Source organism: Ranitomeya imitator, chromosome 6 (assembly GCF_032444005.1).
Source record: "Ranitomeya imitator isolate aRanImi1 chromosome 6, aRanImi1.pri, whole genome shotgun sequence".
NCBI lineage: Eukaryota > Metazoa > Chordata > Amphibia > Anura > Dendrobatidae > Ranitomeya > Ranitomeya imitator.
Genome location: NC_091287.1, coordinates 419,941,670 through 419,963,713, shown reverse-complemented (window position 1 = coordinate 419,963,713; position 22,044 = coordinate 419,941,670). Strand labels below are relative to the sequence as shown.

Below are 22,044 nucleotides of genomic sequence, written 5' to 3'. Positions count from 1 at the left end.
GGGTGGGAGGCTGGGTGAGGAGCTGGCCTCTAGGACTGGTCAGCCAAGTGGAATGGTCCTGGATGAATATTGAATGTATGTTTTCGCTGAAATTCCAGGCTGAAATGAGTGAGTCACATTCTGATTGGTGCTGCTGACCATAGTTCGGGCAGAATGAATCAGCTGTCAGGTTCCCTTTAAAGTTTTAGTTCAATTTATGTGTACAATGATTTCATGAATATTCTCCTGGTAGTTAAAGAGTACCTGTTATTCTAAGTTTTATTTCATGAATCAATACTACATGTGAAAACAAGAAACTTGATAATATGTCTTATCGGAGAAGTCCACTTCTTATCCTCTTGAACTGAACTACAAAATTATCTATTCCAAATGTAATATCTGTCGTCAGTGAATACATATTTTTCCATTTCTGAGAGAGATGGTTGTTGGTGCTCATAAAGTTCTATGGAGAGCTGTAACTCTTGTTCCAGGAAAACTTGCACCAGAACGTCTCATCCCTCCCCCTTCCCCTTTCCATAGAATTCTAAAGTTCCAACTCTCATCTTCTATCTCAGAGAGTGAATGATCAATTAAGGAGGAGGAAGAAGTAAATTTCTCTGATAAAATATAGAACCAAATTTCTTCTTTTCATGTGTATTGTTGATTTACGAAATAAAAATGAAAACAACGGTTACATTTTCTAATGCCAAAAGAATCACCTCTGAGCAGCTTAGGATATCTAAATATGGCTGCCCTCCAAGTTATTGCAGAATCCATAAGCTCCAAGCACTTGGAAAGTTCAAAAGGCAAAAATGGTTCCGACCTATCAGGCAGACGTGCATAATGCATATAATATAATGCTCTTTAATATCAATTTATCATCTGATGACAATACAATGAGAAATCACTTACACTGATAAACTTTTCCACAAGCTCCCACTTCATTTCAAAACAGGTATCTATTATCTGGTGCATGAAGAATCCCACTGTGCCCACTACAGTTCCAATAAGTGCCATCATCACCCAACGATCCCAGTCTGACCTACGGACAAAAGCACATGTATTCATTTCACTATGTTTACAAGTAAAAACGTATTCAACCTGTGAGCGGATTCACACTAGGTCCATAGCCCACATTTAGCCTGTATGGTGACCACACGAGAAGATTAGCCTGATGGGGGACAAAAGAGTGCTCCCTCGGCTTCCATCAGTCTGTTATACATTAGTATACCACAAAAAATTAGGTATAAAGTATCAATGTATGTCATACACAGGATCCTGAAAAAACAGATCTGCTAAATAAATACCAAAATAGTCACTGGATGACTTATCCCACTATATGGTAATCGTCAAATTCATTTATTGGACAGGTCATCAACTTTTCAATAGATTTTCATAACTCATCTTTGAACTTAAATAATTGCCATTGTAGCTAATTGGTGACCTAAATGGTAAACTGGTGTCTAGAGGGGCATTTGTCACTCAGGGCTCGCGCGCACACCTGTAAGAATTGGACAAGGGCTATCTGTCGTTTTGATGACTAGGACTCGTCCCCATGTTACTCAATGAGGCCGTGCACATGTCTGATCGTTTTCTGAGCGAGAAAATCTCAGCATGCGCAATTTGCTTCCGATATTCGGATGGCACTTGGCCATTCAAGTTTATGGGTCCGTGGGAAAACATCGGACTGCACTCAAATGACATCTGAGTGGGGTCCACTTTTCATGGACAGACTGAATGAAGATGGAGAAGCTTTTTTTTTGGAAGACAATTCAAGTTATTCAACAGTCCATGTTTATTTAAAAAATAAAAAAACAAAAACCTTTTTTTTTCTCCACCCCTGAGAAAATAGGATCACACTCTGATCACTGTCTGGTCATAATTTGATCAGAGTCTGATCAGAGTGTGATTAGCGTAATGGGACAGATTTTCCCAGTTGTGACCAAAGCCTTAGCCTATGAGAGCATCTTTTTAATGAATACATCATACAAGAGATATATAAATGTCTTCCATCATAGTGCCTAGGTACAGTAGTTGATGCCATTGTTAGACCTTCGTCAGTCTGCTACATAGGGAGCTTTGGAGAGGACATTAATAATGGCTTATTTAGTATGGCCGACCAAGCTACAGTTTAGATTTCAGATGTGATTCATTAACAAATGTGGAAAAGTTCTCCAGAAATATCATATCTCCTGATCATCATAGTGCACAATACACGTAGTTTATCTGCCCTGTCGTCTTCATTCCACGTGTTAACCTCCTTCTGTGTCTTCTATTACTTAAATTCTAGCCAGCACGTCGCTATCGTCTCTTCCACCTGTACATTCTTCTAGCTCTCGGATTATGCTTTCAATTTCCATTCATTTAGCATTATTTTTGCACTAATAGTTTTGTTTTTACTCATAATGTGATTTTTAAGTTATGTTTGCAATTACACTATGCTCAGACGTTTATTCTCTCAGATGAGGATAAGATGGAGAAAAAGATTGCTCCATCTTCTCTAAATTTCTCAGTCCGTGGAAATCAGACTGCACTCAGATGTCACCCGAGTGCAGTCCAATGGTTTGCACTCACTCATTAACTTGCATGGCCTGTGTGATCTAACAATTGGATCAAACTCGTGCATTGCTGTGATTTTTTTTTTCCCAGTCCGGCTTGGTCCAAGGAAATAATCTGACTTGTGCACGGCCCCATAGACTTAAACTGGTGCAGGTGCAATCTGATGTTTACATGGGCAGCACTCGGACCAATAATACGGTAATGTGCACAAGCCCTTACAGACAAACAGCTCTAATTTCAACAAAGTTTTTTTAGTTCAAATTTTAGATAAAAAATAGCTAAAATAGTATTGCCTCTGACCGTAGAAAATACATAATTTGGGGCAACTCACGCATGTTTTGGTTTTTTTTACAGTTTTTCATCAGTATTTCCAAGCCAAAACCTGGCGTAGCTTCAAAACTAAGAACTGGCGTGAATCTCTGAATAATCGTTTCTCTCTATAGGTTCCTCTCCTGATATTGGCTTACAAATACTAATGAAGCACTGATCGAAAACCTGATGTGTGAACAGTCTCCAAAGGAAAAAGGAAACTTACAATTTTACTGAATTCTGTAGTGTTGGTGTTACCTGTGCGGCTTCAGCTTTCGCCATGTTTTGTAGGCGTCACTATGAGAAGGTAAGTAGTCTAGACTTTCATGTGTTTCTGAGATGACCTTCTTCACCTTGGAGGACAGTCTGCGGTTTGTTCCATCTTCCACATCTTCTGTTTTTTCTTTCTGTTTTCTACTGGATTTTAAAGACATAATTTTCTTGATCCCAAAAACTGAACTAGGCTAATAAAAATTCTATAATTTTTCGTAATCCTTTAGACAACAATAAAAAAATCAAAATGATGAGTAAAAAAAATCTACTCTTCCAAGAAAGTCACCGCCAAGGAAAGCGATCGTCTTGTGTCCCATCTGCCGAGATGGACAATCGGGAGAACATCAGTCAGGCTTTAGATCAATCACGGAGTCTTGCCCATCACAGGGCTTGGCTACATTTGTTATCATTACACATTACTAGGACACACCACTCATTTTCTGTTTTATCTTGTTCAGGGGTTTATACTGTTAATATAAAATAATTATTAGTAAGATAATTAGCGACTTCTGTCAGATGTGACCTGATTTGTAACTATAAGCTCACATTGTCCCGAATTCACCTACTCATCAAACTTGTGGATGTTATTTAGTAATGTCACATACAATTTCTACTTAAAAATAGCAACCGTTTTCATATTCTTAGTATAAGTGTATTCACATTTATAAAAATAAAAAAAGCTCCATAGAAGGCAATGAGCATTGATTAGCCACAGGGGCAGGACAAAGAATAGGTGGTTGCCTAGCTAGCCATTGACTAGCATGGGCAGTCTACTGAGTGCTGTGGCTATGGAGTATGGTGATGAAGCTGCAGGGAAATTCAGCACTTACTATCATGTTCCTGATAGCTGTTGCTTAGACGGAATATGTCACTATGTTTTTGCTAACCTATCTGAGCTTTCTGTGTACACTGCGCATAGGCAGTAAACTCTACATCCAAATTAGTGGTGGGGTGGAGCTATACAGAGCTCATAAATATGGAGAACTACATGGAAGCAGGTTTACTAGTCCTCCAACTCTGACATGGCATTTAATGCGCTGTTCCGGCCATCGGACTGGAAATCCACCCATCGGTGACCCACATCACGTGATCGCGGGTCACTGGTGGGTTGGCATGACAACCAGAGGTCTCTTGGAGACTACTGAATAATGCCAAAAGTAAAAAAGAACTTTTTAAGAATATTTAAAAAAAATTTAAAAAATAGAAGTTTAAATCACCCCCTTTCACCCCATTCAAAATAAAACAATAAAAAAATCAAACCTACACATATTTAGTATCACCTCTTTCAGAATTACCCGATCTATCAATTAAAAATAGAGTTAACCTGATCGCTAAACGGCGCAGCGATTAAAAAAAAGTAAAAATGTCAGAATTACTTTTTTTTGTTGCCGCAACATTGCATTAAAATGCAATAAAGGGCAATCAAAAGAACGTATCTGCACCAAAATGGTATCAATAGAAACGTCAGCTCGGCATGCAAAAAATAAGCCCCACCCAACCCGAGATCATGAAAAGTGGAGACGGGTCTCGGAAAATGGAGCAATTTATTTTATTTTTTTTAACAAACTTTGGATTTTTTCTTCATCTCTTACAGAAAAAAAGAACCTAGACATGTTTGGTGTCTATGAACGTGTAACGTCCTGGAGAATCATAATGGCAGGTCAGTTTTGGCATTTGGTGAACATGGTAAAAAAAAATCCCCAAAAAACGTTGTGGAATTGCATTTTTTTGCAATTTCACCGCACTTGGAATTTTTTTCCCATTTTTGAGCATACGATATGGTAAAACCAATGGAGTCGTTCAAAAGTGCAATTATCCTGCAAAAAACAAGCCCTCACATGGCCATATTGAAGGAAAAATAAAAAAGTTATGGCTCTGGGAAAGAGGGGAGCGAAAAACCAGAAATTAAAATTGAAAAAGGGCAGGGTCTCTAAGGAGTTAAAAAAGAATTCAAAACTTTTGGTTGCCACTGTATATATTTGTCATTTTTTCCATTTTAAAAATTACAAAAAGGAAAAAGGGATGATGCAAAAGTTTGGGCACCCTTGGAGATTTATGTTCTCAGATAACTTTGACCAAGGTTTCAGACCTTAATTAGCCTGTTAGGGTTATGGCTTGTTCACTATCATCCTTATGAAAGGCCAGGTGATGCAAATTTCTCAGCTTTATAAATACTCAGTCTCGTCTAACCTTGTGCCAAAAAACAACAGCTATGGGTTCTTCTAAGCAGCTGCCTAGCATTCTGAAAATGAAAATTCTTGATGACCACAAAGCAGGAGAAGGCTATAACAAGGTGCAAAGCATTTTCAAGTTGCCCTTTCCTCAGTTTGAAATGTACCGTATATACTCGAGTATAAGCCGAGATTTTCAGCCCAAATTTTTGGGCTGAAACTGCCCCTCTCGGGTTATACTCGAGTCACAGTCGGCGGCAGGGTCGGCGGGTGAGGGGGAGAGAGTTCTGTCGCATACTTACCTGCTTCTGGCGCTCCTGGCGCTGTCCCTGCCTGTCCCACGGTCTTCGGGTGCCACAGCTCTTCCTCTGTTCAGCGGTCACGTGGGACCGCTCATTAAAGTTATGAATATGGACTCCACTCCCATAGGGGTGGAGCCGCATATTCATTCCTCTAATGAGCAGTAATGGTGACCGCTGACAGAGGAAGAGGCTGCCAGGCCCGGAGACCAGCTGTCCGGGAGAAGGAGCCAGGGACCGCACCAGAGCAGGTGTGTATTTTATATTCACCTGTCCGCGTTCCACCCGCCGGGCGCCGCTCCATCTTCCTGTCCTCTTGCAGTGACTCTTCAGGTCAGAGGGCGCGATGACGTACTAGTGTGCGCGCCGCCCTCTGCCTGAACAGTCAGTGCGGAGAGATGGGACGCTGAGGAGCAGCGGTCAGCAAGAGAGGTGAGTATGAGATTTTTTTTTTTATTAATGCAGCAGCAGCATTATATATGGCACAGCTTTATATGGAGCATCTTATTGGGCAATGATGAACGCTATAGAGCATTATACAATATATGGCACAGCTTGAAATGGAGCATCTTATGGGGCAATGATGAACGCTATAGAGCATCATATATGGCACAGCCTGAAATGGAGCATCTTATGGGGCCATAATGAACTGTATGGAGCATTATATGGGGCTCCTGATTCAATATTCAATATGGATATTCAAAAACACTTAACTTACTGATGTCTCAATTAATTTTACTTTTATTGGTATCTATTTTTACTTTTGACATTTACCGGTAGCTGCTGCATTTCCCACCCTAGGCTTATACTCGAGTCATTAAGTTTTCCCAGTTTTTTGTGGCAAAATTAGGGGGTCGGCTTATACTCGGGTTGGCTTATACTCGAGTATATACGGTAATTAAGAAATGGCAGTTAACAGGAACAGTGGAGGTCAAGATAAGTTCTGGAAGACCAAGCTAATTTCTGTGGCAAGACCTCAAAATAGCAATGCATACAAGACGACCCAGTAATCTCACAGAACTGGAAGAATTTTCCAAGCAAGAATGAATAAAAATCCCTCAAACAACAATTGAAAGACTCTTGTCTGGCTTCAAAAAGCGTTTACAAGCTGTGATACTTTCAAAAGGTGGGCTACTAGGTGCTAACCATGCAGGGAGCACAAACTTTTGCATTGACCCATTTTCTTTTTTGTAAGTTTTAAAATGTAAAAGATGAAAATATATATATCATTTTGTCTAAAATACAAAGAAAATCTCTTTAACTTTTGGCCTCTCATGCTGTAGTTACACTTGTAATTCATGCAAAGTATATCAATTAACAGTTCAACATTAAAGCAAATGGACAACTGATTTCAATTCAACACCTTTTGATATACAATTCATGTGACTATAGAACACATGAAATTGCTTTTTAAGACATCATAATGGATCATTATACTGGTTGGCGACCAAAAAAAAGTGATGCTATATGTAAAAAGTCAGTCTATGACCATAAATAACAAATCATCATCATAACCAGTTATCATAAGTCAATAACTGAATACACAGGATATAATTATTTCTGACATCGCTTTTGCCTTGACTACTAGATACTTGGTTCATGTATTGCTCTCCTGATGACACCGCCTGATTCGATTTCCAGACCTTGCTTTGCTCCAATAATGCCACTGTCGCCTATACATTACCTGTGGACTGCATCCTTTGAGTCCCACCTGTAGTAAAGTTCATACCTCATTACAAGGATTAAATGACAAAACCAGTGGATTCATTAAACTCTGCACCACAGACTCGCCAGCACCGAACAGATTGTGGCTAAAAAAATCAACATTTTGGCATGTGATCTAAATAAACAAGCCATGGATTTCAAAAAGGTTGATGTTCCATCTAACTTTAATTCCAAGATTTAAAGGGGTATTCCCATCTCCAAGATCCCCAATATGTAGTAGGTGTAATAATAATAATATTAGCAAAGAGCTCCAATTAGAAAAGTAGTATAGTTCTTCTGATTCCCTATGTTGCTTTCCCCATGTGCAGGGCATTGCAGTAGCTTAGGTATCCATGGTTACAACCACTGTTATGATGATAGTTAGTTAGTTCTTAGTGGTTGTAAGTGCAGCGCCCCAGAGTCCTGGTCGTTGCAGTAATGTCGTTATTCCACCAGGGGGAGCGATGTTACGTCTGATGGCACCAAAGGAGTTCACCCTGCCAGGTATTACAGCCACACACACACTTCACACGCCGGCCACCAGGGGGAGCAAAAGGCTCCATCTATTAGGCCACTCCTCACACTTGGGTAAAACTGGAGGTTGGTTAGGAAGTTAGAGAGTTGGAGGAGAAGTCGGGGTAGGAGCCAGGAGGAGAGGAGCAGACTGGGCTCGGCCCAGGAAAAGGGAAGAAGGACACGGAGCTGCGCCTGCAACCCATGCGGTAGCCTCCTAAGAAAGGACAAGAGAGGAAGTGTGCCGTAGTGAGTGAGCACAGAAGTCGTAGCAACAGGAGTGAAACACCAGTGGGAGACCAGCTAGGAGCAGGCTGCCTCCCACTGAGCACTAATCCGGTGGCCGGAACACTGAGGGAGTAATAAACTCTACGCTTTACTTCAGAGACCGGCAGGGCAGTCGATTCCAAGTTGGCTGTCCGTCCTAAGAACCTAAGCAGACAAGGTGGCAATGCAGAGGAGGGGCGACGCTAGGGTCCCTATAAAATAGCCTCAGGCCACCACCATCATACGGGTTTGTCCTATCCATCTGGGGGACAGAGAGAGGAGTAACAAGAGTGAGGACCCTATGGTAGCTAATGCAAGTAGGGACCTACTACGTTACTGTGCACAAGGGGTAGGCTACTGATTTCCACCTGGATAAGGGGACTCTGGAATTGCCATCAGACCGGCCGAACTCTGCCTACCCTGTCATCCGGCACCCTGGACTGTGGATGCTGAAGCCTTCAGTAAAGGTAAAGAGACTGCACCCATTGTGTCCTCGTTATTTGCCGCGCCTTGCACCATCCACCATCACCATCTACACTTCTGGGAAGCCCTGGGGATATACTTCACCTGTGGGAAGGTTTACCATCTAGCTGCCATTCCATCCCCCCAGCGGACCCCTAAGCAGCGTCGGTCACCCTGACCGAATACCACAGGTGGTGTCACGAACACTACTGTTATCTACAAACTCTACCCTTTTTATTGGGTGCCCCTCATAGGGCCACGGTACGGGTTGGGCCACCGTGACATCCCAGCTGAGGGAACTGAAGGACCCGGTACCGAGTACCCCATAGCTCTTACGTGGGGGCGATCCATAACCATGTGCCAACCAAAATCAAATCTATTGAGATCCTAGACAAACAATAGAAAACCAAAGGAAAAACAAGGATCCCTAAAAAGTAACGTTTAATGAATGAAGTTTAAAAACATTCCAAAATTGGAGACACAGTACCAAATATTGAACGGATTACCGTAGGAAATATATATATACTGTATATATCTCAGTAGAGTGTCCTACTGTGCCCTGCAGGTCCACTGTACTGACCCCTGCCTGGCAGTGGAGGTTGGAACCCTAAGTTTCAGCGGTAGGCGCCCCCACTCAATGGCGGCTCGCCCTGATGTCCCTACAAATCCCTATAGCTACCAAAATCGTGTCCCAATACACCCATTGCCCATGTGAAAAAAAAACAACAAAATGTAAAAAGCAAAAATAGAAAAAAACTAAAATAATAACAAGTAAGAAGGGATTTTTTTTTCTTTTATATTTCAGGCTATAATGGACAATTAGAAACCATAGATCTAAACAGTATAGATATCCCTTTAAAGAACAATGTCTATATAAGCCAATGTAAAGTGTGGGCAAATAGGATGCAATAGTTGTGCTTTTTAGGGATCCTTGTTTTTCCTTTGGTTTTCCATTGGTTGTAACCATGGACACCTAAGCTACTGCAATGCCTTACATGGTGGAAGCGACACCGTGAGTCAGAAAAACTATACTACACTTCTATTTGGAGGTATTTGGTAATATTATTATTACATATACTACATATTGGGATAGGATCTTGGAGATGGGAATACCTCTTTAAGAGTTTTATGGATTTCAGGGCTCTGGGGAATTAATTGAATACACTAACGCTAAGAAACTTTTGAGTCTTCTGATACAAGAGCCCCTTTGTGTCATCTCTGAAAATGGATCACATATTCCTCAAGGATATACTCGTCAGATAAATATTCCAGTCTGCATCATTCAGAAGAGGCCTGGCTCCTGACCCTCCATCAATCCAGTACTCCTCAGTCCTGACTGCAATGGGTTACTTTGACACAGATAGTAATCTCCTATATGAACTAGACAACTTGTCATTTTGTCTTCTGTGGTCCCTGCTATCTCAGTACTGACTTCTGGATTTGGGAAATTCCTGAAATTTTCACTCATTTTGGTTTTCAAAACATTCCTCCATTATGTCAGAAGTTTGCGTTTTCAAAATAAAGCCTAAAGAGTTTCTTATCACTCACTATGACAGCTGGACTTTGTAGAATGGTGGTTGAAAGTTTGTGAACCCTTAAGAATTTTTCAATTTCTGCATAACTTGATCTAAATTTCTGTGTAAGTTTGGGTCTGCATTTCCGTGAATGGTCTTGGTCTAGATTATCCCCTTCTCCACATCCACCATACAGTTAAGTCCATATATATTTGGACAGAGACAACATTTTTCTAATTTTGGTTATAGACATTACCACAATGAATTTTAACCCCTTAGTGACAGAGTCAATTTGGTACTTAATGACCGAGCCAATTTTTGCAATTCTGACCACTGTCACTTTATGAGGGTATAACTCTGGAACGCTTCAACGGATCCCGCTGATTCTGAGATTGTTTTTTTGTGACATATTGTACTTCATGTTAGTGGTAACATTTCTTCGATATTACTTGCGATTATTTATGAAAAAAAACGGAAATATGGCGAAAATTTGTAAAATTTTGCAATTTTCAAACTTTGTATTTTTATGCCCTTAAATCAGAGAGATATGTCACGAAAAATAGTTAATAAATAACATTTCCCACATGTCTACTTTACATCAGCACAATTTTGGAAACAAAATTTTTTTTTTGTTAGGGAGTTATAAGGGTTAAAATTTGACCAGCAATTTCTCATTTTTACAACACCTATTTTTTTAGGGACCACATCACATTTGAAGTCATTTTGAGGGATCTACATGATAGAAAATAACAAAGTGTGACACCATTCTAAAAACTACACCCCTCAAGGTTCTCAAAACCACATTCAAGAAGTTTATTAACCCTTTACGTGCTTCACAGGAACTGAAACAATGTGGAAGGAAAAAATGAACATTTAACTTTTTTTTGCAAACATTTTAATTCAGAACCATTTTTTTTATTTTCACAAGTGTAAAAACAGAAATGTAACCATAAATTATGTTATGCAATTTCTCCTGAATACGCCAATACCCCATATGTGGGGGTAAACCACTGTTTGGGCGCACCGCAGAACTTGGAAGTGAAGGAGCGCCGTTTTACTTTTTCAATGTAAAATTGGCAGGAATTGAGATTGGACGCCATGTCGCATTTGGAGAGCCCCTGATGTGCCTAAACAGCGGAAACCCCCCACAAGTGACACCATTTTGGAAACTAGACCCCTTAAGGAACTTATCTAGATGTGTGGTGAGCACTTTGAACCCCCAAGTGCTTCACAGAAGTTTATAACGTTGAGCCGTGAAAATAAAAAAATCGCATTTTTTCTACAAAAATGATTTTTTGCCCCCAAATTTTTATTTTCACAAGGGTAACAGGAGAAATTAGACCACAAAAGTTGTAGTGCAATTTCTCCTGAGTACGTTGATACCCAATATGTGGGGGTAAACCACTGTTTGGGCGCACCGCAGAGCTTGGAAGAGAAGGAGTGCCGTTTTACTTTTTCAATGTAGAATTGTCTGGAATTGAGATCGGACGCCATGTCGCGTTTGGAGAGTCCCTGATGTGCCTAAACAGTGGAAACCCCCCACAAGTGACCCCATTTTGGAAACTAGACCCCCCATGGAACTTATCTAGATGTGTGGTGAGAAGTTTGAATGCCCAAGTGCTTCACAGAAGTTTAGAATGCAGAGTCGTGAAAATAAAAAATACAAATTTCCACAAAAAAGATTATTTAGCCCCCAAGTTTTTATTTTCACAAGGGTAAAAAGAGAAATCGGACCCCAAAAGTTGTTGTCCAATTTGTCCTGAGTATGCTGGTACCCCATATGTGGGGGTAAACCACTGTTTGGGTGCACGGCAGAGCTCGGAAGGAAGGAGCGCCGTTTTGGAATGCAGCCTTTGATAGAATGGTCTGCGGGCGTTATGTTGCGTTTGCAGAGCCCCTGATGTACCTAAACAGTAGAAACCCTCCACAAGTGACCCCATTTTGGAAACTAGACCCCCCAAGGAACTTATCCAGATGTGTGGTGAGAACTTTGAATGCCCAAGTGCTTCACAGAAGTTTAGAATGCAGAGTCGTGAAAATAAAAAATATTTTTTTTTCCACAAAAAAGATATTGTAGCCCCCAAGTTTTTATTTTCACAAGGGTAACAGGAGAAATTGGACTGCAAAAGTTGTTGCTCAATTTATCCCGAGTACGCTGATGCCCCATATGTGGGGGTAACCCACTGTTTGGGCACACGGCAGAGCTCAGAAGGGAGGGAGCACCATTTAACTTTTTGAGCGCAAAATTGGCTGTCGTGTTTGGAGACCCCCTGATGTAACTAAACAGTGGAGACCCCCCAATTCTAGCTCCAGCCCTAACCCCAACACACCCCTAACCCTAATCCCAACCCGATTCATAATCCTAATCACTAACCCTAGCGATAATCACGACCCTTACCCCAAAACAACCCTAATGTCAACCCTAACCATAACCCTAATCAAAACCCTAAATCCAACACACCCCTAATCCTAATCTCAACCCTAACCTCAAACCTAACCCTAATCCCAATACACCCCTAATCCCAACCCTAACATTAACCCTAATCCCAAACCTAACCCTAATCCCAAGCGTAACCCTAATGCCAACCCTAACCCTAATACCAACCCTAATCCAAACCCTAACCCTAATCCCAACTCTAACCCTAACTTTAGCCCCAACCCTAGCCCTAACTTTAGCCCCAACCATAACCCTAGCCCTAAGGCTACTTTCACACTTGTGTCATTTGGCATCCGTCGCAATCCGTCGTTTTGGACAAAAAACGGATCCTGCAAATGTGCCCGCAGGATGCGTTTTTTGCCCATAGACTTGTATTGCTGACGGATCGTGACGGATGGCCACACGTCGCGTCCGTCATGCACTGGATCAGTTGTGTTTTGGCGTACCGTCGGCACAAAAAACGTTCAATGTAACGTTTTTTTGTACGTCGCGTCCGCCATTTCTGACCGCGCATGCGTGGCCATAACTCCGCCCCCTCCTCCCCAGGACATAGATTGGGCAGCGGATGCGTTGAAAAACTAAATCCACTGCCCACGTTGTGCACAATTTTCACAACGTGCGTCGGCATGTCGGGCCGACGCATTGCGACGGCCCCGTACCGACGTAAGTGTGAAAGAACCCTATCCCTAAATTTAGCCCCAACCCTAACCCTAAATTTAGCCCCAACCCTAAATTTAGCCCCAACCCTAACCCTGAATTTAGCCCCAACCCTAACCCTAAATTTAGCCCCAACCCTAACCCTAGCCCTAACCCTAGCCCTAGCCCTAACCCTTACCCTAGCCCTAACCCTAACCTTAACCCTAACCCTAACCCTAACCCTAGCCCTAACCCTAACCCTAGCCCTAACCCTAACCCTAATTTTAGCCCCAACTGCTCTTCTCCTGCCGGCCGGCAGATGGCGACAGATGGCGGGCGCACTGCGCATGCGCCCGCCATTTTCTTTTGCCAAGAAGACCAGGAGGAGCAGCAGGAGGACCCAGGGACACTGGTGAGTATAATAGGGTCCCCGAATCCCCCTATTTCTCTGTCCTCTGATGTGCGATCACATCAGAGGACAGAGAATTACACTTTGCTTTTTTTTTTTTTTTTTCCTTTTGCGGTCGCCGGTTAACAGTTAATTACCGGCGATCGCAAAACAGGGGTCGGTAAAACCGACCCCGATCATGTTCTTTGGGGTCTCGGCTACCCCCGGCAGCCGAGACACCAAAGATTCTCCCGGTGCCGGCCAGCGGGCGCACTGCGCATGCGCCCGCCATTTTGAAGATGGCGGCGCCCATCGGGAGCCACGAGGAGCACCGGGGGAGACAGGTAAGTATTGGGGGCTACCTGGGACCCCATTTCTCTGTCCTCTGATGTGCGATCACATCAGAGGACAGAGAAATTAAAAAGAAATCGCGTTTTGTTTTTTTTTGCGATCGCCGGTAAACGGTTAATTACCGGCGATCGCAAATGCGAGGTCGGTAAAAAAAACCCCGAATTATGTTCTCTGGGGTCTCGGCTACCCCCGGCAGCCAAGACCCCGGAGAAAATCCGACTCTGGGGGGCGCTATTTATTTTTTCCACAGCGCCGTTAATTAACGGCGCTGTGGTTTAAGTACCCTTAGCGGCCGCCGTTAAAAGGCATATCGGCGGTAGTTAAGGGGTTAAACAAAACAATTCAGATGCAGTTGAAGTTCAGACTTTCAGCTTTCATTTGAGGGTATCCACATTAAAATTGAATGAAGGGTTTAGGAGTTTCAGCTCCTTAACATGTGCCACCCTGTTTTTAAAGGGATCAAAAGTAATTGGACAATTGACTCCAAGGCTATTTCATGGACAGGTGTGGGCAATCCCTTCGTTATGTCATTCTCAATTAAGCAGATAAAAGGCCTGGAGTTGATTTGAGGTGTGGTGCTTGCATTTGGAAGGTTTTGCTGTGAAGTTAACATGCTGTCAAAGGAGCTCTCCATGCAGGTGAAACAAGCCATCCTTAAGCTGCGAAAACAGAAAAAAAAACATCCGAGAAATTGCTACAATATTAGGAGTGGCAAAATCTACAGTTTGGTACATCCTGAGAAAGAAAGAAAGCACTGGTGAACTCATCAATGCAAAAAGACCTGGGCGCCCACAGAAGACAACAGTGGTGGATGATCGCGGAATAATCTCCATGGTGAAGAGAAACCCCTTCACAACAGCCAACCAAGTGACCAACACTCTCCAGGAGGTCGGCGTATCAATATCCAAATCTACCATAAAGAGAAGACTGCATGAAAGTAAATACAGAGGGTTCACTACACGGTGCAAGCCACTCATAAGCATCAAGAATAAAAAGGCTAGACTGGACTTTGCTAAAAAGCATCTAAAAAAGCCAGCACAGTTCTGGAAGAACATTCTTTGGACAGATGAAACCAAGATCAACCTCTACCAGAATGATGGAAAGAGAAAAGTATGGCGAAGGTGTGGTGCAGCTCATGATCCAAAACATACCACATCATCTGTAAAACATGGCAGAGGCAGTTTAATGGCGTAGGCATGCATGGCTGCCAGTGGCACTGGGTCACTAGTGTTTATTGATGATGTGACACAGGACTGAAGCAGCCGAATGAATTCTGAGGTATTCAGAGCCATACTGTGTGCTCGGATCCAGCCAAATGCAGCAAAACTGATTGGTCGTCGTTTCATACTACAGATGGACAATGACCCAAAACATAAAGCCAAAGTAACCCAGGGGTGTATTAAAGCAAAGAAGTGGAATATTCTTGAATGGCCAAGTCAGTCACCTGATCTCAACCCAATTGAGCATGTATTTCACTTGTTAAAGACTAAACTTCAGACAGAAAGGCCCACAAACAAATAACAACTGAACCCCTCCCCCCCCCCCCCCCCCGCAGTGAAGGCCTGGCAGAGCATCAAAAAGGAGGAAACACGGCATCTGGTGATGTCCATGAGATCAAGACTTCAGGCAGTCATTGCCAACAAAGGGTTTTCAACCAAGTACTAGAAATGAACATTTTATTTAAAATTATTTAATCTGTCCAATTACTTTTGGTCCCTTTAAAACAGGGTGGCACATGTTAAGGAGCTGAAACTCCTAAACCCTTTATCCAATTTTAATGTAGATACACTCAAATGAAAGCTGAAAGTCTGAACTTCAACTGCGTCTGAATTGTTTTGTTTAAAATTCATTGTGGTAATGTCAATAACCAAATTTAGAAAAATGTTGTCTCTGTCCAAATATATATGGACTCAACTGTATATGTACTGCGCAAGTTGAGATCTGGAGTATGGTGCAGGCTAAGCTAAGCTAACATACATGGCAGATAATGACTACATGTCACAGCCACGACCTGCCTTAAACAGCCGTAAGTGGAGCAGAGCTCCGTCACCGACTGTTAACCTGTTAATCTCTGATGGTGGAATTAACATCGTGCCGATATGAGGGTGTGTCATTCTATGAGCTTACCGGCCATCCAGCAGCGTAAGAATGGGCCTCCGATTCGTTGCAATGGCAGCCCGGCCATTGAAAATGTGCAGTGCAGGAGTGAGGTGGCCGGGCAGGGAGCTAGTACGCAGGCTCTAACTATGCACGATCCCGAGAACCCGGCCAGCGATAATAATAAACTTTTTACTAAACGCCATAGTGGTCGTAATCATGGATACCTGAGTGACTGTGATACCCTGCACATGGTATAAGCAATACAACTTAAAAAAACTATAGAAGAAGAGGGGACGGGAAGAAAAACATTAGACTTGAACAAAGAAGATCCAGGAAAACATACTCAGAAGGGAGGCAAGAACATTTCTAAAACAATCCACAGCGAGGAGATTGGAACAAAACAAAATCCTCTAAACTGCATGCTCGCAAACGCCAGAAGCCTGACAAACAAGATGGAAGAACTAGAAGCAGAAATATCTACAGGTAACTTTGACATAGTGGGAATAACCGAGACATGGTTAGATGAAAGCTATGACTGGGCAGTTAACTTACAGGGTTACAGTCTGTTTAGAAAGGATCGTAAAAATCGGAGAGGAGGAGGGGTTTGTCTCTATGTAAAGTCTTGTCTAAAGTCCACTTTAAGGGAGGATATTAGCGAAGGAGATGAGGATGTCGAGTCCATATGGGTCGAAATTCATGGAGGGAAAAATGGTAACAAAATTCTCATTGGGGTCTGTTACAAACCCCCAAATATAACAGAAACCATGGAAAGTCTACTTCTAAAGCAGATAGATGAAGCTGCAACCCATAATGAGGTCCTGGTTATGGGGGACTTTAACTACCCGGATATTAACTGGGAAACAGAAACCTGTGAAACCCATAAAGGCAACAGGTTTCTGCTAATAACCAAGAAAAATTATCTTTCACAATTGGTGCAGAATCCAACCAGAGGAGCAGCACTTTTAGACCTAATACTATCTAATAGACCTGACAGAATAACAAATCTGCAGGTGGTCGGGCATCTAGGAAATAGCGACCACAATATTGTGCAGTTTCACCTGTCTTTCACTAGGGGGACTTGTCAGGGAGTCACAAAAACACTGAACTTTAGGAAGGCAAAGTTTGACCAGCTTAGAGATGCCCTTAATCTGGTAGACTGGGACAATATCCTCAGAAATAAGAATACAGATAATAATTGGGAAATGTTTAAGAACATCCTAAATAGGCAGTGTAAGCGGTTTATACCTTGTGGGAATAAAAGGACTAGAAATAGGAAAAACCCAATGTGGCTAAACAAAGAAGTAAGACCGGCAATTAACAGTAAAAAGAAAGCATTTGCACTACTAAAGCAGGATGGCACCATTGAAACTCTAAAAAACTATAGGGAGAAAAATACTTTATCTAAAAAACTAATTAAAGCTGCCAAAAAGGAAACAGAGAAGCACATTGCTAAGGAGAGTAAAACTAATCCCAAACTATTCTTCAACTATATCAATAGTAAAAGAATAAAAACTGAAAATGTAGGCCCCTTAAAAAATAGTGAGGAAAGAATGGTTGTAGATGACGAGGAAAAAGCTAACATATTAAACACCTTCTTCTCCACGGTATTCACGGTGGAAAATGAAATGCTAGGTGAAATCCCAAGAAACAATGAAATCCCTATATTAAGGGTCACCAATCTAACCCAAGAAGAGGGACTCTATAGCGACAGGGTCTGTTCCGCAGGATTGGCGCATAGCAAATGTGGTGCCAATATTCAAAAAGGGCTCTAAAAGTGAACCTGGAAATTATAGGCCAGTAAGTCTAACCTCTATTGTTGGTAAAATATTTAAAGGGTTTCTGAGGGATGTTATTCTGGATCATCTCAATGAGAATAACTGTTTAACTCCATATCAGCATGGGTTTATGAGAAATCGCTCCTGTCAAACCAATCTAATCAGTTTTTATGAAGAGGTAAGCTATAGGCCGGACCACGGTGAGTCATTGGACGTGGTATATCTAGATTTTTCCAAAGCGTTTGATACCGTGCCGCACAAGAGGTTGGTACACAAAATGAGAATGCTTGGTCTGGGGGAAAATGTGTGTAAATGGGTTAGTAACTGGCTTAGTGATAGAAAGCAGAGGGTGGTTATAAATGGTATAGTCTCTAACTGGGTCGCTGTGACCAGTGGGGTACCGCAGGGGTCAGTATTGGGACCTGTTCTCTTCAACATATTCATTAATGATCTGGTAGAAGGTTTACACAGTAAAATATCGATATTTGCAGATGATACAAAACTATGTAAAGCAGTTAATACAAGAGAAGATAGTATTCTGCTACAGATGGATCTGGATAAGTTGGAAACTTGGGCTGAAAGGTGGCAGATGAGGTTTAACAATGATAAATGTAAGGTTATACACATGGGAAGAAGGAATCAATATCACCATTACACACTGAACGGGAAACCACTGGGTAAATCTGACAGGGAGAAGGACTTGGGGATCCTAGTTAATGATAAACTTACCTGGAGCAGCCAGTGCCAGGCAGCAGCTGCCAAGGCAAACAGGATCATGGGGTGCATTAAAAGAGGTCTGGATACACATGATGAGAGCATTATACTGCCTCTGTACAAATCCCTAGTTAGACCGCACATGGAGTACTGTGTCCAGTTTTGGGCACCGGTGCTCAGGTAGGATATAATGGAACTAGAGAGAGTACAAAGGAGGGCAACAAAATTAATAAAGGGGATGGGAGAACTACAATACCCAGATAGATTAGCGAAATTAGGATTATTTAGTCTAGAAAAAAGACGACTGAGGGGCGATCTAATAACCATGTATAAGTATATAAGGGGACAATACAAATATCTCGCTGAGGATCTGTTTATACCAAGGAAGGTGACGGGCACAAGGGGGCTTTCTTTGCGTCTGGAGGAGAGAAGGTTTTTCCACCAACATAGAAGAGGAATCTTTACTGTTAGGGCAGTGAGAATCTGGAATTGCTTGCCTGAGGAGGTGGTGATGGCGAACTCAGTCGAGGGGTTCAAGAGAGGCCTGGATGTCTTCCTGGAGCAGAACAATATTGTATCATACAATTAGGTTCTGTAGAATGACGTAGATCTGGGGATTTATTATGATGGAATATAGGCTGAACTGGATGGACAAATGTCTTTTTTCGGCCTTACTAACTATGTTACTATGTTACTATGTTACTATGTATAGAGAACATCTAATTGGAGGTAATTACCAATATTATTAACATTACGCCTAGTACATATTTAAATAGGATGTTCGAGATGGGAATACCCCTGTAAGACTATGTATATAATCCTTGTACATAACCCTTATCAAGTTCAGTAAAGTCTCCATGTTTTATTGGAAGTCTCCATTATTAATCTGTGGAATTCTTGGTCTTCGCCAGCCAATACCATCACCTACAGGCGGCCTGCACGGGTGTAAAGTCCACACAACACTAACACCAACACACAGCCAGGACCCACTCTCATGTAGAGCGCTGAGGCGTGACAGGAGAAGACCAGTGCCTCGCAAGTGGCTACCGCCCCACGCAGCGTTACAACAGCACCAGAGATGTTTGAGGTAAACTGAGCACAATATTTGGCAGTTCCCAACAAAATGCTGGTAGTTAAAGAAGTGTGTGGTGCTGCCCCATAGGCTACAGCGGGGGGCAAATTAGCTGGGCTACTGAACAACCCACACACCCATTCAGTCCTGGCCACACCAGTGTATCTGACTGCTCAGTGTCCAGAGGCACATGACATATCCTCCTTCTTCAGTGCCGCCAGCAAAGTGAAAACGCCATTGCCTGGAGAAAGAATCGGACCTCACTGGAGCAGGTTCGGCTGGGGATGTGATAGGAATATTCTGCCATGTTGAATGCAGTTGGGCAAGCAAATCACCAACATCCACTGCAGGCAGCATGACTTTTGGCTTCAGTTATTCCATGAAACCAACTTCTGGCCAGACTTCTCTTTCCAATAGATGAGTTTAACTGGGTCACGATGGTTGCTGACAGTTTTGAGCTGATGGCACTGCTGGACAATTGATTTTAAAACAAAATAAGCATGAGGTGTTTTTCACCTGTTGCACTAAAGTTTGTTTGTGGACCACTGCGTGCACAGCCCCACAGCCCTCAACGTTGTCCATTTACTGGTGTTCTCAATGCAGTAAAATATAGGCAGATACTTATACATCATGCAATGCCATCAGGGAGGCGTCTGATTGGCTCCAAATGTATTCTGCAATAGAATAACAACCTCAAACATACAGCCAATGTCATTAAGAACTATCATCAGCGAAAAGAAGAAGAAAGTCCTGAATTCAATATCATTAAGTTTGTGTGAGATTACTTAAAGAGACATGGATTTGCATAATCCTACATCCACAGAAGATCTGTGGTTAGTTCTCCAAAATGTTTGGAACAGCCTCATTGATGAGTTCCTTCATAAACTGTTTACAAGCGTACCTAGAGGAATTGATATTTTGATGCAGTTTTGAATAGTGATTTTAGATTTCTCTTTTGTTCATCCACTTTGCGTCTGTTAATTGATAAATATAAACTATTAACACTTCTATTTTGGAAAGCATTCTTACTTTGCAGGATTTTATCCACGCTTCCTGAAAGCTTTTATTAAGTACTGTATATATTAAAGAAAATGACACAGCTATAGTCAGAGCAAGGCAGAGATGGAGATAATAAGACTTATCATATATATCATTACTGTTCAGGATATACTCTGCTCATGCTGAGTCTTAGCACCAGTATTTTGTTTCAGGGTCTGATGTTGGAATAATATTCTTTACCTTAAAGCATTTGCTCCCTGTTGTGACGTAAAGCTGCAACCAGACAGACAAATATTTTTTTGCTCACGGGTTTTAACAATCCTGTGACATCAATCACAGTAAGATTTTTTTTCTGAAAATAAGTCGTTTTAAATCCTAAAATAACTTGACATAAGCTACAGGCTTTTCGGAGAATTTCCTGCAACATGGCAGTAAAATGCTACAGGAGAGCTTTATTAGGTGGGGCTCACACAGGGAACTGTGTGTAAATTTTTGTACAGTAATGTTTAACATTAAAAGGGTTGTTGCTCATTTCATTTTTAAAATGTGTTTAGCGCAGGAAATAAAAAAATAAAACTATAACTTACCTATTAATTACACTACCTATTATTGGTGCTGCCATTCTGATGGACCACACCAATTCTACTGCAATGACATCATGACCATCATGCCCATAATGGCTTCAGCCGACCACAGGCCTCAGCAGTCACATCCTATAGAAGCTGCGGGGGTATCATACTGAGTGGTGGATGTGAGGGCATCATACCGAGTGAGGGCCTCCATACTGACAAGCCATCACACTGTGTATGTGGGAACAACAGGGATATCATACTGTGGGTACCTGAAGAAGGGGACAGATCATAGTTTATTAAAGTTCCAAAGTTCACGATGATCTTGTGCCAATACCACAGTTTCTTTCCCTTCTTGGCTTCTATTCTCAGTTTTGCTTTATCAGAGCTGGCGTTGGGTGCAGCAGCCCTTGGTTGTTCTAACTAGAGCTTCTTCCAGGGCTGTGCATCATCACTGCAGGCCAGCATACACACCGGTCTCACGTGGCTTCATATGGACTAAGGTATTTTTGCTCTGGGGACAGACTCTTTTTGATTATTGTTAGTATCTTACTGGACCACTTATTGGTACTACTTTTCTTTTCTCTATAGCAGGTTGACTGATTTCACCAATGCTTTAAACTGTAATATCAGGATCTAGGTATTTTATTGTGGTCCATATCTTAGAATATATTATCACACTTAGTTTCTTTTTTATGAGCAGGGACGTTTAAGGTGGTTCTTTATCTGACCTTTCTTCTCTTTGCTTTTCACTTTGGTTTTTTGAGGCTTCTACTTGGCTCATATGATATATGATACACTTGTTAAATCTATATACTCCTTAGATAATTGTAGATATGTTGGTCCACTTTTTTCGGTGATTTTTTTCTTTTCCAGGATACTTCACTACCATGTGGCATTGCATAATATATAATGTATACAGATTGGACACATTATTTTGTATGTCATACTGT

General features: G+C 41.8%; 1 protein-coding gene across 7 annotated transcripts in view; it reads right to left on the bottom strand.

The window, feature by feature from the left end:
• LOC138642804 (chloride channel protein D-like) overlaps window positions 1-22,044 on the bottom strand; it is a 320,123-nt gene that overhangs the window by 273,859 nt on the left and 24,220 nt on the right. For 4 of the 7 annotated variants that reach the window (XM_069731316.1, XM_069731313.1, XM_069731315.1 and 1 more), the window contains 2 exons: window positions 3,106-3,264; window positions 892-1,021 (listed from right to left, as the gene is read on the bottom strand). In XM_069731316.1, the coding sequence (XP_069587417.1) occupies window positions 892-1,021; window positions 3,106-3,264 (289 nt within the window). Of the gene's footprint in view, window positions 1-891; window positions 1,022-3,105; window positions 3,477-22,044 lie in introns of those variants that run through there. The other 3 variants (XM_069731317.1, XM_069731314.1, XM_069731318.1) reach the window with 2 other exon arrangements.